A 12396-nucleotide genomic window follows, 5' to 3' on the forward strand; every position below is an offset into this window, starting at 1 on the left:
CTACACGCTTTTCATACACACCTGGCAGCGGCTGACCCGGGTGTGGAGCTGCCCGGCTTTCAGCGTCTCAGATACAGGCTCCTCCCCAAACTGCTCCCTCTCTTCCACCGTCGTCAGCCAGAAACTGTACTTGTTGGCAAAGTAGTGGCAGGTGCCCCGGGCACCACTGCACTCGATGAAAGGAGTGGCTCGGAAATCCTCTAGGCAGGAGCCAGGGGAGACCAGGGACTGGCCCCCGCCCTCAGCGCCGGCGGCCGTGTGCTGAAACAGATGGGCGGTGGCTGTGAACTGGTCACCTTGGGAGGTGATGGACTCCGCTGCTCCGTCTCTCAGCTCTGGTCTCTTGGCTCAGCCCCCCTGTCTGGCCAGCGGACCAATAGCTATGTTTTAGGACCGGGGGCGCTCATCCTCCCTTGCCTCAGCCTCAGCGCCAGGAGCGCCTCCTCCAAGCTCTCTAGGGCCCTCCTAACCCATGGCTCCTGGGCTGCGGCTGCATCCCAGCCAGTATTTCCCAAGCTGCTGCCGTCCCGCCGAGTCCAAGACGTGTTAGGTGCCCCCCGAACATTTCCACTGACAAATCTGAGAAAGGCTGAATTAAGGAAACCGCCAACAGGGCTCAGGATGCAGTTCTTCTCAGAGCCCTCCGTCTGCCCCAAGCCCTTGGCGGTGGGCTCCAGAGAAGGGAGAGAGCACGGAATAGTCCACAGGTCGTTAGACCATGGGCCCTTCCCCACAGCGGACCTATGAATAGCTCTGGCTCTGAAGTCACCTTCATTGGAACTTTTACTGCAACCTGTACCATACCCTTTAGGGTGCCATTTAGTGTTTGTTACCTGCCGAGAACAAGCAGGCCTCGTATTTGGCCTAACGTCCCGGCCCTCGAGTCACAGGGCTCCCTCAGCACTCGATTTCAGAAGTTCCCTCCCAGCGCTCCCTGCCCTCGGCCTTCATCCTGGTGGAGAGGGCGGTGCGGGACCTTACCATGAGGAAGGAGTACCCAATCCAGAGGCTGCGCCAGCCCATGGGGCACTGCGGGATGGTGATGTCCTGGCTGTGCACAGCGATGGCTTGTGAGGGCGCCTCACACACAGAGCAGCGGCTGATGTACGGGGGAATCTGCGTCTGGCCGACGGGCATCATGGGGATGGGCGCGGTGGTGGAGAGCCAGTAGGATTTATCGTTGCGCCGGGCATAGTGGCACACTTCGTTGATGTTGCAGTAGATGAAGGGCATGGTGCTGAAGCGGGGCAGGCAGGAGCCAGCAAACCCTGCAAGGAGAGAAGGTGGGCAGGGGCAGGTAAGTTCTGGCTGAGGGGCAGGGCTGCGATTGTCCCTGGAGCCACTACAGCTGGACTAGATGGTGGTTTGGGTTCATATCCAACTGCTTGTAGCAGAGCAGGGACGCCTTTCCTTCCTATCCCGGACCACTGTACACACACTGAAGTCTATTTTCTATGCACCAGGGAAGTTTGATAATGAAAAGAATCTTTTTAGAAACTGAATGATGACTCCCTAATTAGTCTGCTTTGTCAAATCAGCATTTAACAGAGTGAGCCTGCGTTTCTCTGAAACACACACCTAAGCATTTTACATGGGTGATTCCTGTAATCCTTAGCCTACCCTATGGGACAAGTACTAGAATTACGCTTGTTCCACTGAGAAGGAGGCGGAAGCTTAGACAGGCTGAATAACGTGTCCAGAGTGAGCGGCAGAGCTGGGGTTTGAACCCAGATCTGCCTGACTCCAGAGCTGGTGCTTGTACCCCACTACCCAACATGGGCCCACCAAGGGTTGGGAGGAGCGAGGAGTGTGGCTCCTGGTCCTTGTGGGGACAGAGGGCCAGGGCTGGATGTGCGAGCCGGTACCTACCCAGGTCCTGGTTGTGGGCTTTCTCCTGCCCCTCCACGAACAGCAGGCTATAACCGACCCACAGCTGGCTCATCCCGACGGGGCACAGGGGCACCTGTTCTGACTGGCTGTGCTTCACCAAGGTGTAGCCCACCCTCACGCTCTGCCCAGGCATTCCAGCCCTCCCGAAGGGCCCCGGCTTCCCTGGAGCTCCTGAGATGGAGAGAGCAGAGATAACCAAGGACCCGCTGAATCAGAGGCAGTGAAAAAGCAGAGCTGGGGTTAGCGAGGCAAAAATCACACCCTCCTCTCCTGCCCGTGACAGACGTGGCTAACAATCGCGGCACTTTCCCAGCGAGCTTCAGGACTGTTCTCTACTCAGGACAACTGATTTGCCATCTCTGATATAAAATGGAAGGTAAGTAGCAGAGCAGCCGTATCTTATCTCAGATTCTCTTCTCCCTTGAACCACCCCCCTTCCATCCACGTCAGAATCCCTGGGTAGAAGAGGGGGTGTGCAGGGCAGGGGACCACGCTATAGTATAGAGTTATAGCTCTTAAGAGCTGGAAGAGAACCCAGAGAGCTACGTGGAACAGTCCTTTGCCTTCTGGAATGTAGGGCTCTAATCCTTCACAGGCTCAGAATGGAGTGAACAGATTCGAGCCCAGTTTTCCAGCCTGCTAGTAGTATCAGGCTTTACTGCCCAGTTTCCTAATTATACGATTCGAGATTTTGACTCACTCTCAAGTCTCAAACCCTTACAGAAGCCCTCTGCCCCCTAGTGCCGACATTGCCAGACCTTCAAATCCTGGAGGGCCTTGCAGTCCAGGGAGACCAGGATCACCAAGAGCCCCAGGTGGGCCAGGGAGTCCATTGGGGCCGTCTTTGCCGGGGATGCCAGGTAAACCTTTGAAGCCTGCCAGGAGAGAAGGCCCACAGCGGGGTACTCAATGTGCAGTGTCTGGAGGAGCCTTCCTTGGAGAAAGGGGACTCGTGTGTCATGCCCAGGACTCACCAGGAGAGGGCGAACTGGCCATCACCCTGGAGTGCACGCTGAGCTCGGGACTGAGCCTCCTGGGCTAGTCCTTAGTTCACGTCCAGGCAGCTCAGCCCTGGGACCTCACTCTGAACTTAGCCCTTCTGAGCTCCTTCACACCCATGTCCCCGTCCCTTCCTCTCATCTTCCCAGCAATGCTAGGGAGGATGCAGGGCAACTGCTGGGGTCCCATGTCAGAAATGAGGACACCGAGGTCCAGAGAGACTGCTAGCTTACTCCGGCTGGGGCAAAACGGGGATTGGAAGCGGGGTTTTCCGTCCCCCAGCCCTGGGCTTTCTCCGTTGCTCTCTGTCCCCCCACCACGCTCCCTCCTTCCCGCAGCAGCACATTAGCGAGGGACGAGCTGTCTGGATTAGCTGCTGTGCTCTGCCCACAGAGAGCACTTCGTTCCGTGTGCTTCATTCTCTGAAGCCAAGTACAACTGCTGGTCCTGCTGGTCCCCTCCTTCCTGGTGAGAAGCTTGGAAGCTTTGTGAAGGAGCCGAGGAAACGCTCCATGAAGGTGCCCCCTTGGAGCCGGGGTTCCCAGCCAGTTGCTTCAGCCTCCCAGCCAAAGCCGTCTCAGCTCCCCGCGAAGTCCCCTTTCTCTGGCGCCCTCCTCACCTTGTAGGCCTCCAGGGCCTTGGGCCCCAGGGTCCCCCATGAGGCCAGGGATGCCATCGATGCCTGTTAGACCCATGGGTCCAGGAGGAGCCTCGATGGCTTCTGCAATTGGTGTTTGTCCAGGAGCGCCTCGGGGGCCGGATAAGCCTGTGGGCACGTGAGAGAAACGGAAATGTCAAGCGGAGGCAGAGGAGGTGGCCAGGGTGGGCTCCCGGAGGTTCAGCTGGCATCACAGCTGAGACCCCAAACCCAGCCAGCTGGCCTACTAATAGAAGCCAAACAAGCCAATTTGCTTATGAATTCATTGAAAAAGTGTTTGAGTGCCTACTACGTGCCAGAGCCTGGTAGATCAGGGGATAGAGCAGTGAGTAAGACCTTTATGAGACGATGGTCTGGTGATAAAGATGAAAAATGCATAACCTGACAAAAACCATTAATCTTACTGCAAATTGTAAGAAGTGCTATAAAGGAAATGGACAGTGCACGGACAGTGGGAGGGAGCGGAGAGGGCTATGGGGTGGAGAACCTCCTTTAGAGAGAGTTATAAGTGGCCTCTTACAAGCAGTGACACTTAAGCTGAGACCATTAAAGCATTAGAACAAGCTGGGGGGTGGGGGAGAGTGTTCCAGAAGTAGAACTAGCATGTGCAAAGGCCCTGTGGCCAGCCAAGGTGTGGTGTTTTTTGGATAACTGAAAGAGGCTAGTGTGACAAAAGCACAGTGAACAGCAAAGGGGAAGGGCTGGTAATGAGGATGGAGAGGGAGGCATCACAGAGGGCTTCATGGCCATAGTTAATTCTTATGCCATGGGACGCCCATGAATGATTTCTGTTTTTACAAGACCTCTCTGACCACTGTATAGAGAAATGATTGTTGGGGGAGGTGAATAATGGAAGCAGGGAGACCAGTTAGCAGTCACCGCAGTGATCCACGTGAGAAATGTTGGTGCCTTGGACCTCAGTGGTAGAGATGGAGGTGATGAGAGGGGGGCAGATGCAAGGCACGTTTATAGGAGACACAGCCCTCAGGGCTTGCTAATGGATTGGATGTGTGTGTGAGGGGAGTGGTGATAAAGGACAGAAAGGATGGTTCTTCATTTCTAGATTCAGCAAATGGGTGAGTGGTGATCTGAGTGCAAACGCAGTGACGGCAAATGCAGAAACAACGCAGAGAGGGGAGGTCAGTGGCAAGATCCGTGGTGGCAAAGCGGCAATGGCCTTCAGTCCTGGGAGCTGATGGAGGCAGAGGTTATCTCCAAGGTGGAGAAACTCCCTCCCTGGAGGAGCTTGATCCAGCTGCTTCAGCCATTCAGGCTTTCTTGGCGTGCTTAGCAGTGACTCCTGAAGGAATGATACGCCCCAACCCCTCCCCTGAGCTCAGGATCAGCCTGGTACATGCTCTCAACTCACCTCTTGGCCCTGCCTTCCCCTTCATCCCCGGAAGTCCTGGGTCTCCAGGTGGCCCAACTTTGCCTGGAGTCCCCATGAAGCCAGGCTCACCTCTCATGCCTGGCAAAGTCCAAAGGAAAGCAAGTCAGGGCCTGGCACGGTGGTGCTGGTGGTGGTGGGGTTGAGACGAAGCAGAGGCGAGGGCAGGAAAAGCATCATCAGCTGGTCTGTCTTCACAGGGCTGCAGGAAGGGGCCATATCTGACAGTGGAGTGGGAAAGGACCCAGTAGGCAGCCACGCAGTCATACCTTTCAGTCCTAGCTCTCCAGGGAGGCCAGAGAAACCTGGAATTCCTTGGTCTCCCTTGGGCCCTTGAGGGCCAGGAATTCCAGGGAAGCCAGGGTCTCCCGGGTCGCCTTGATCCGAGGATGGCCCAGGGGGTCCTGGGAGCCCCGGGGGGCCTGGGCGGCCTAGGGATAAGATCGGAAGAGGGATGAGGGCAGAGGGAAGAGGAAGCGGCCATTGCTGAAAGCCTTGGGACTGATAGGAAGCCAAAGGCTATTCCCAGGGCAGATAATGTTCCCTTGCCTTCTGTGGGGCCCCAGTGCCCAGACCTTCCCAAACCCTTTTAGCAAAATGCAGCCCATTCCAACCCCCTGTGCCCCTGCGGGAGGAGGGACGTGGGGCCTCACAGGCCCGTGCACGTCCAGCAGTGGGGATGGGGCTGGACTGTAGACAGGCCCTCCCCAAACTCCAGACAAAAGGTGATGGCCAGCCCTCTTTGGGCTTCCTGACTTTACCTTGTTCTCCATCTAGGCCTGGTCGCCCGGGGTCACCAGGTTGTCCTGCTATGACTGAGGGCAAGGAGAGACCTGGGGCACCAGGGAGACCAGCGGGGCCCTGGAGACCTGGGAAACCTGCAAAGAATAAATAAAAGGGGCTGCAGGGGCTTTGTGTGGCTAAGAGAGGGCCAGGCTCTCTCAGAGAAAATTCAAGCTCACACAAGAAAATGGAAGCCCTTAGGGTAGGAGCCAGACCAGCTGAGGCCAGCAGAGGGCCCTTCTCCCTTTCTCCTCCGTTGGCAGCCATCGGCCCAGTGCAGCTGGCAGGGGCTCAGAGACTCCTCGCTCACAGCAGGCGCTGCATTGAATTGGGACGGACAGAGCTTTGGAAAGTTCTAGCTCCCCAACCTCGCTGGTAATGGAAATACTTTAGATTTTCCCTCAATCAGGAAGAAAAGAAAGTATGACTGCAGCACCTGGAATCGAAGTTTCCTACAGTGTTTTTAAACCTACTGTCCCTGTTGCACAACATTTCATCAAGTTAGCCAGTCCTGTCTGCTGCTACTCTGAGGAGGTCACAGATCGAGCTAGGGCACAGGCCCCAGCCAGTCAGAACAAACACCCACTCGCCCGCTCGAGCAGAATGGAGGTGGCAAGGGCGCTATGACCCCCGGTGTCTTCTACAGCTAACTACTGGGTCTTCCAGGCAACCTGGAAAACAGTTTTATAGGTAATTCATGATATTAGCTGAATGCTTGCTGAACTGCCTGAATCCCTTCTCCCTGTTTGGCCAAAGAGAATAGCCATTTACTGGAGTACATACATAATACTCGTTTGCTCAAAGTTTAATACTGCTTTACATGTTTTCTGTTTGTGGAATGATTTCTATTATAATATGTTCAAAACCAAAGATTTCAACCGATTATAGTAGATTTATACAATATGCATACATTGAAAACATAGATGGTAGTCTTGCTGGGGAAACACATCAAAGCCACGTATACAAATGTAGAAATCTATTTTATTCTTGTAACATGGAAGAAATGTATTTATTACTTTGGTATATTCTAAAAGATAGTCAAATGAAGGGGAATAGATTTGGTTGACAAACTTTTGGTGGTTGAGATTCTTGTTTGTGACAAGAAAATCCCAAAATATGATGTTGAATTTTATTTTTCTGACAAGAGAAGCTGAAAACATTAATGTTGAATTTCTCATATTTCGCTAAGAAATAGTATATCCATGATAATTTGTAAAGAAAGATGGCAGATTGGTTAACTTGGGTGTCTTTAGCAGCTCATTGATTAATTGAATACTGAGGAAATATAAAGGAGGAAAAAATAAATTTAAAGAAAAGTTTCCACTTATTAGAAGTCTGGAAAAGAAACAAAGGAAAAACAAAAAGCAAAACTAGTTACAAAACCACTTGGTGCTACTTTTAGCATTGTCAGTTAGGTCTTGATGAACCGTTGAAGTATTTTTCTTTTTCACAAAGGTAAAAATCTGAAATGAAAGACATTGTATTTTTGTCCTGAAAATATAACTTCATATATCTATACATATACATGTGCTGAAATTATGCAAAACCAATAAACAAGACACCAAATATAGTAGAGTAAGTGTGGACAGCACATGGATTGTAAAAATGTCTGTTTCCATGGCAATATTTGGAGCCTCCTTCTCTTTTCACCTGTTTCTTGATTTTATAATTACACCAATATATCATTAAACCTGCAATAAAGGTACTACCGACCCCAAGTAGTAAAAAAAAAAAAACAAAAGCTCAAGTATTTCTTCAAGAATGAGACATTCTTTTAAATTCTGGAATTTTATTTTATTTTTTTATACAGCAGATTCTTATTAGTCATCAATTTTATACACATCAGTGTATACATGTCAATCTCAACCTCCCAATTCATCACACACCCCCCACCCCCCTGCCGCTTTCCCCCCTTGGTGTCCATACGTTTCTTCTCTGCATCTCTGTCTCAATTTCTGCCCTGCAAACCGGTTCATCTGTACCATTTTTCTAGATTCCACATGTATGCGTTAATATACGATATGTGTTTTTCTCTTTCTGACTTACTTCACTCTGTATGACAGTCTCTAGATCCATCCATGTCTCAACAAATGACCCAATATCGTTTCTTTTTATGGCTGAGTAATATTCCATTGTATGTAGGTACCACATCTTCTTTATCCATTCGTCTGTTGATGGGCATTTAGGTTGCTTCCATGACCTGGCTATCATAAATAGTACTGCAATGAACGTTGGCGTGCATGTGTCTTTTTGAATTATGGTTTTCTCTGGGTATATGCCCAGTAGTGGGACTGCTGGATCATATGCTAATTCTATTTGTAGTTTCTGAAGGAACCTCCATACTGTTCTCCACAGTGGCTGTATCAATTTACATTCCCACCAACAGTGCAAGAGGGTGCCCTTTTCTCCACACCCTCTCCAGCATTTGTTAGTGGTAGATTTTCTGATGATGCCCATTCTAACTGGTGTGAGGGGATACCTCATTGTAGTTTTGATTTGCATTTCTCTAATAATTAGTGATGTTGAGTAGCTTTTCATGTGCTTCATGGCCATCTGTATGTCTTCTTTGGAGAAGTGTCTATTTAGGTGATCTGCCCATTTTTGGATTGGCTTGCTTGCTTTTTTAATATTGAGCTGCATGAGCTGTTTATAATTTTGCTGCATGAGCTGTTATAATTTTGGAGATTAATCCTTTGTCCATTGATTCGTTTGCAAATATTTTCTCCCATTCTGAGGACTGTCTTTTCGTCTTGTTTATGGTTTCCTTCGCAGTGCAAAAGCTTTGAAGTTTCATTAGGTCCCATTTGTTTATTTTTGTTTTTATTTCCATTACTCTAGGAGTTGGATCAAAAAAGATCTTGCTGTGACTTATGTCAAAGAGTGTTCTTCCTATGTTTTCCTCTAAGAGTTTTATAGTGTCTGGTCTTAAATTTAGGTCTCAAATCCATTTTGAGTTTATTTTTGTGTGTGGTGTTAGGGAGTGTTCCAATTTCAGTCTTTTATATGTAGCTGTCCAGTTTTCCCAGCACCACTTATTGAAGAGACTGTCTTTTCTCCATTGTATATCCTTGCCTCCTTTATCATAGATCAGCTGACCAGAGGTGCGTGGGTTTATCTCTGGGCTTTCTATCTTGTTCCACTGATCTATGTTTCTGTTTTAGTGCCAGTACCATATTGTCTTGATTACTGTAGCTCTGTAGTATAGACTGAAGTCAGGGAGTCTGATTCCTCCAGCTCTGTTTTTTTCCCTCAAGACTGCTTTGGCTATTCGGGGTCTTTTGTGTCTCCATACAAATTTTAAGTTTTGTTCTAGTTCCATAAAAAATGCCATTGATAATTTGATAGGGATTGCATTGAATCTGTAGATTGCTTCGGGTAGTATAGTCATTTTCACAATCTTGATTCTTCCAATCCAAGAACATGGTATATCTCTCCATCTGTTGGTATCATCTTTAATTTCTTTCATCAGTGTCTTATAATTCTCTGAATACAGGTCTTTTGTCTCCCTAGGTAGGTTTATTCCCAGGTATTTTATTCTTTTTGTTGCAATGGTAGATGGGAGTGTTTCCTCAATTTCTCTTTCAGATTTTTCATCATTAGTGTATAGGAATGCAAGAGATTTCTGTGCATTAATTTTGTATCCTGAAACTTTACCAAATTCATTGATTAGCTCTAGTAGTTTTCTGGTGGCATCTTTAGGATTCTCTATGTATAGTATCATGTCATCTGCAAACAGTGACAGTTTTACTTCTTCTTTTCCAATTTGTATTCCTTTTATTTCTTTTTCTTCTCTGATTGCGGTTGTTAGGACTTCCAAAACTATGTCGAATAATAGTGGTGAGAGTGGACATCCTTGTCTTGTTGCTGATCTTAAAGGAAATGCTTTCAGTTTTTCACCATTGAGAATGATGTTTGCTCTGGGTTTGTCATATATGGCCTTTATTATGCTGAGGTAGGTTCCCTCTATGCACACTTTCTGGAGAGTTTTTATCGTAAGTGGGTGTTGAATTTTTTTTTTTTTTTCTGTACGCGGGCCTCTCACTGTTGTGGCCTCTCCCATTGCAGAGCACAGGCTCCGGATGCGCAGGCTCAGTGGCCATGGCTCACGAGCCTAGCCACTCCACAGCATGTGGGATCTTCCTGGACCGGGGCATGAACCCGTGTCCCCTGCATCAGCAAGCGGACTCTCAACCACTGCGCCACCAGGGAAGCCTGGGTGTTGAATTTTGTCAAAAGCCTTTTCTGCATCTATTGAGATGATCATACGGTTTTTATTCTTCAATTTGTTAATATGGTGTATCACATGGATTGATTTGCATATATTGAAGTATCCTTGCATCCCTGGGATAAATCCCACTTGATCATGGTGTATGATCCTTTTAATGTGTTGTTGGATTCTGTTTGCTTGTATTTTATTGAGGATTTTTGCATTTATATTCATCAATGATATTGGTCTGTAATTTTCTTTTTGTGTAGTATCTTTGTCTGATTTTGGTATCAGGGTGATGGTGGCCTCATAGAATGAGTTTGGGAGTGTTCCTTCCTCTGCAATTTTTTGAAAGAGTTTGAGAAGGATGGGTGTTAGCTCTTCTCTAAATGTTTGATAGAATTCACCTGTGAAGCCATCTTGTCCTGGACTTTTGTTTGTTGGAAGATTTTTAGTCACAGTTTCAATTTCATTACTTGTGATTGGTCTGCTCATAGATTCTCTTTCTTCCTGGTTCAGTCTTGGAAGGTTATACCTTTCTAAGAATTTGTCCATTTCTTCCAGGTTGTCCATTTTATTGGCATACAGTTGCTGGTAGTAGTCTCTCAGGACGCTTTGCATTTCTGCGGTGTCTGTTGTAACTTCTCCTTTTCCCTTTCTAATTTTATTGATTTGAGTCTTCTCCCTCTTTTTCTTGATGAGTCTAGCTAATGGTTTATCAATTTTGTTTATCTTCTCAAAGAACCAGCTTTTAGTTTTATTGATCTTTGCTATTGTTTTCTTTGTTTCTATTTCATTTATTTCTGCTCTGATCTTTATGATTTCTTTCCTTCTGCTAACTTTGGGTTTTGTTTGTTCTTCTTTCTCTAGCTCTTTCAGGTGTAAGGTTAGATTGTTTATTTGAGATTTTTCTTGTTTCTTGAGGTAGGATTGTATTGCTATAAACTTCCCTCTTAGAACTGCTTTTGTGTCATCCCGTAGGTTTTGGATCATCATGTTTTCATTGTGATTTGTCTCTAGGTATTTCTTTTTTTTTTTTCTCTAGGTATTTCTTGATTTCCTCTTCGATTTCTTCAGTGATCTCTTGGTTATTTAGTAACGTATTGTTTAGCCTCCATGTGTTTGTGTTTTTTACGTTTTTTTCCCTGTAATTGATTTCTAATCTCATAGCGTTGTGGTCAGAAAAGATGCTTGATATGATTTCAATTTTCTTAAATTTACTGAGGCTTGCTTTGTGACCCAAGATGTGACCTATCCTGGAGAATGTTCCATGCGCACTTGAGAAGAAAGTGTAATGTGCTGTTTTTGGATGGAATGTCCTATAAATATCAATTAAATCTATCTGGTCTATTGTGTCATTTAAAGCTTTTGTTTCCTTATTTATTTTCATTTTGGACGATCTGTCCATTGGTGTAAATGAGGTGTTAAAGTCCCCCACTATTATTGTGTTACAGTCGATTTCCTGTTTTATAGCTGTTAGTAGTTGCCTTATGTATTGAGGTGCTCCTATGTTGGGTGCATCTATATTTATAATTGTTATATCTTCTTCTTGGATTGATCCCTTGATCATTATGTAGTGTCCTTCCTTGTCTCTTGTAACATTCTCTATTTTAAAGTCTATTTTATCTGATATGAGTGTTGCTACTCCAGCTTTCTTTTGATTTCCATTTGCATGGAATATCTTTTTCCATCCCCTCACTTTCAGTGTGTATGTGTCCCTAGGTCTGAAGTGGGTCTCTTGTAGACAGCATATATATGGGTCTTGTTTTTGTATCCATTCAGCAAGGCTGTGTCTTTTGGTTGGTGCATTTAATCCATTCACATTTAAGGCTATTATCGATATGTAAGTTCCTATGACCATTTTCTTCATTGTTTTGGGTTTGTTTTTGTAGGTCCTTTTCTTCTCTTGTGTTTCCCACTTAGAGAAGTTCCTTTAGCATTTGTTGTAGAGCTGGTTTGGTGGTGCCGAATTCTCTTAGCTTTTGCTTGTCTGTAAAGCTTTTGATTTCTCCATCAAATCTGAATGAGATTCTTGCTGGGTAGAGTTATTTTAGTTGTAGGTTCTTCCCTTCCATCAGTTTAAGTATATCATGCCACTCCCTTCTGGCTTGTAGAGTTTCTGCTGAGAAATCAGCTGTTAACCTCATGGGAGTTCCCTTGTATGTTATTTGTCGCTTTTCCCTCGCTGCTTTCAATAGTTTTTCTTTGTCTTTAATTTTTCCCAATTTGATTACTCTGTGTCTCGGCATGTTTCTCCTTGGGTTTATCCTGTATGGGACTCTCTGCGCTTCCTGGACTTGGGTGGCTATTTCCTTTCCCATGTTAGGGAAGTTTTCGATTATAATCTCTTCAAGTATTTTCTCTGGTCCTTTCTCTCTCTCTTCTCCTTCTGGGACCCCTATAATGTGAATGTTGTTGCATTTAATGTTGTCCCAGAGGTCCCTTAGGCTGTCGTCATTTCTTTTCATTCTT

At 46.8% G+C, this 12396-nt stretch overlaps 1 protein-coding gene across 1 annotated transcript in view; it reads right to left on the reverse strand.

Moving 5' to 3' along the window:
* Positions 1 to 12396, reverse strand: part of COL4A6 (collagen type IV alpha 6 chain) — an 83660-nt gene continuing 71264 nt past the window's right edge. Inside the window, exons 38-45 of the mRNA XM_065900242.1 lie at positions 5696 to 5812; positions 5204 to 5365; positions 4917 to 5015; positions 3509 to 3655; positions 2649 to 2765; positions 1870 to 2061; positions 982 to 1268; positions 1 to 261 (exon numbers count right to left, since the gene is read on the reverse strand). Coding sequence (XP_065756314.1) covers positions 1 to 261; positions 982 to 1268; positions 1870 to 2061; positions 2649 to 2765; positions 3509 to 3655; positions 4917 to 5015; positions 5204 to 5365; positions 5696 to 5812 — 1382 coding nt within the window. The remainder of the gene's footprint in view (positions 262 to 981; positions 1269 to 1869; positions 2062 to 2648; positions 2766 to 3508; positions 3656 to 4916; positions 5016 to 5203; positions 5366 to 5695; positions 5813 to 12396) is intronic.

The sequence above is a fragment of the Phocoena phocoena genome, chromosome X (assembly GCF_963924675.1).
Source record: "Phocoena phocoena chromosome X, mPhoPho1.1, whole genome shotgun sequence".
NCBI classification, from domain to species: Eukaryota; Metazoa; Chordata; class Mammalia; order Artiodactyla; family Phocoenidae; genus Phocoena; species Phocoena phocoena.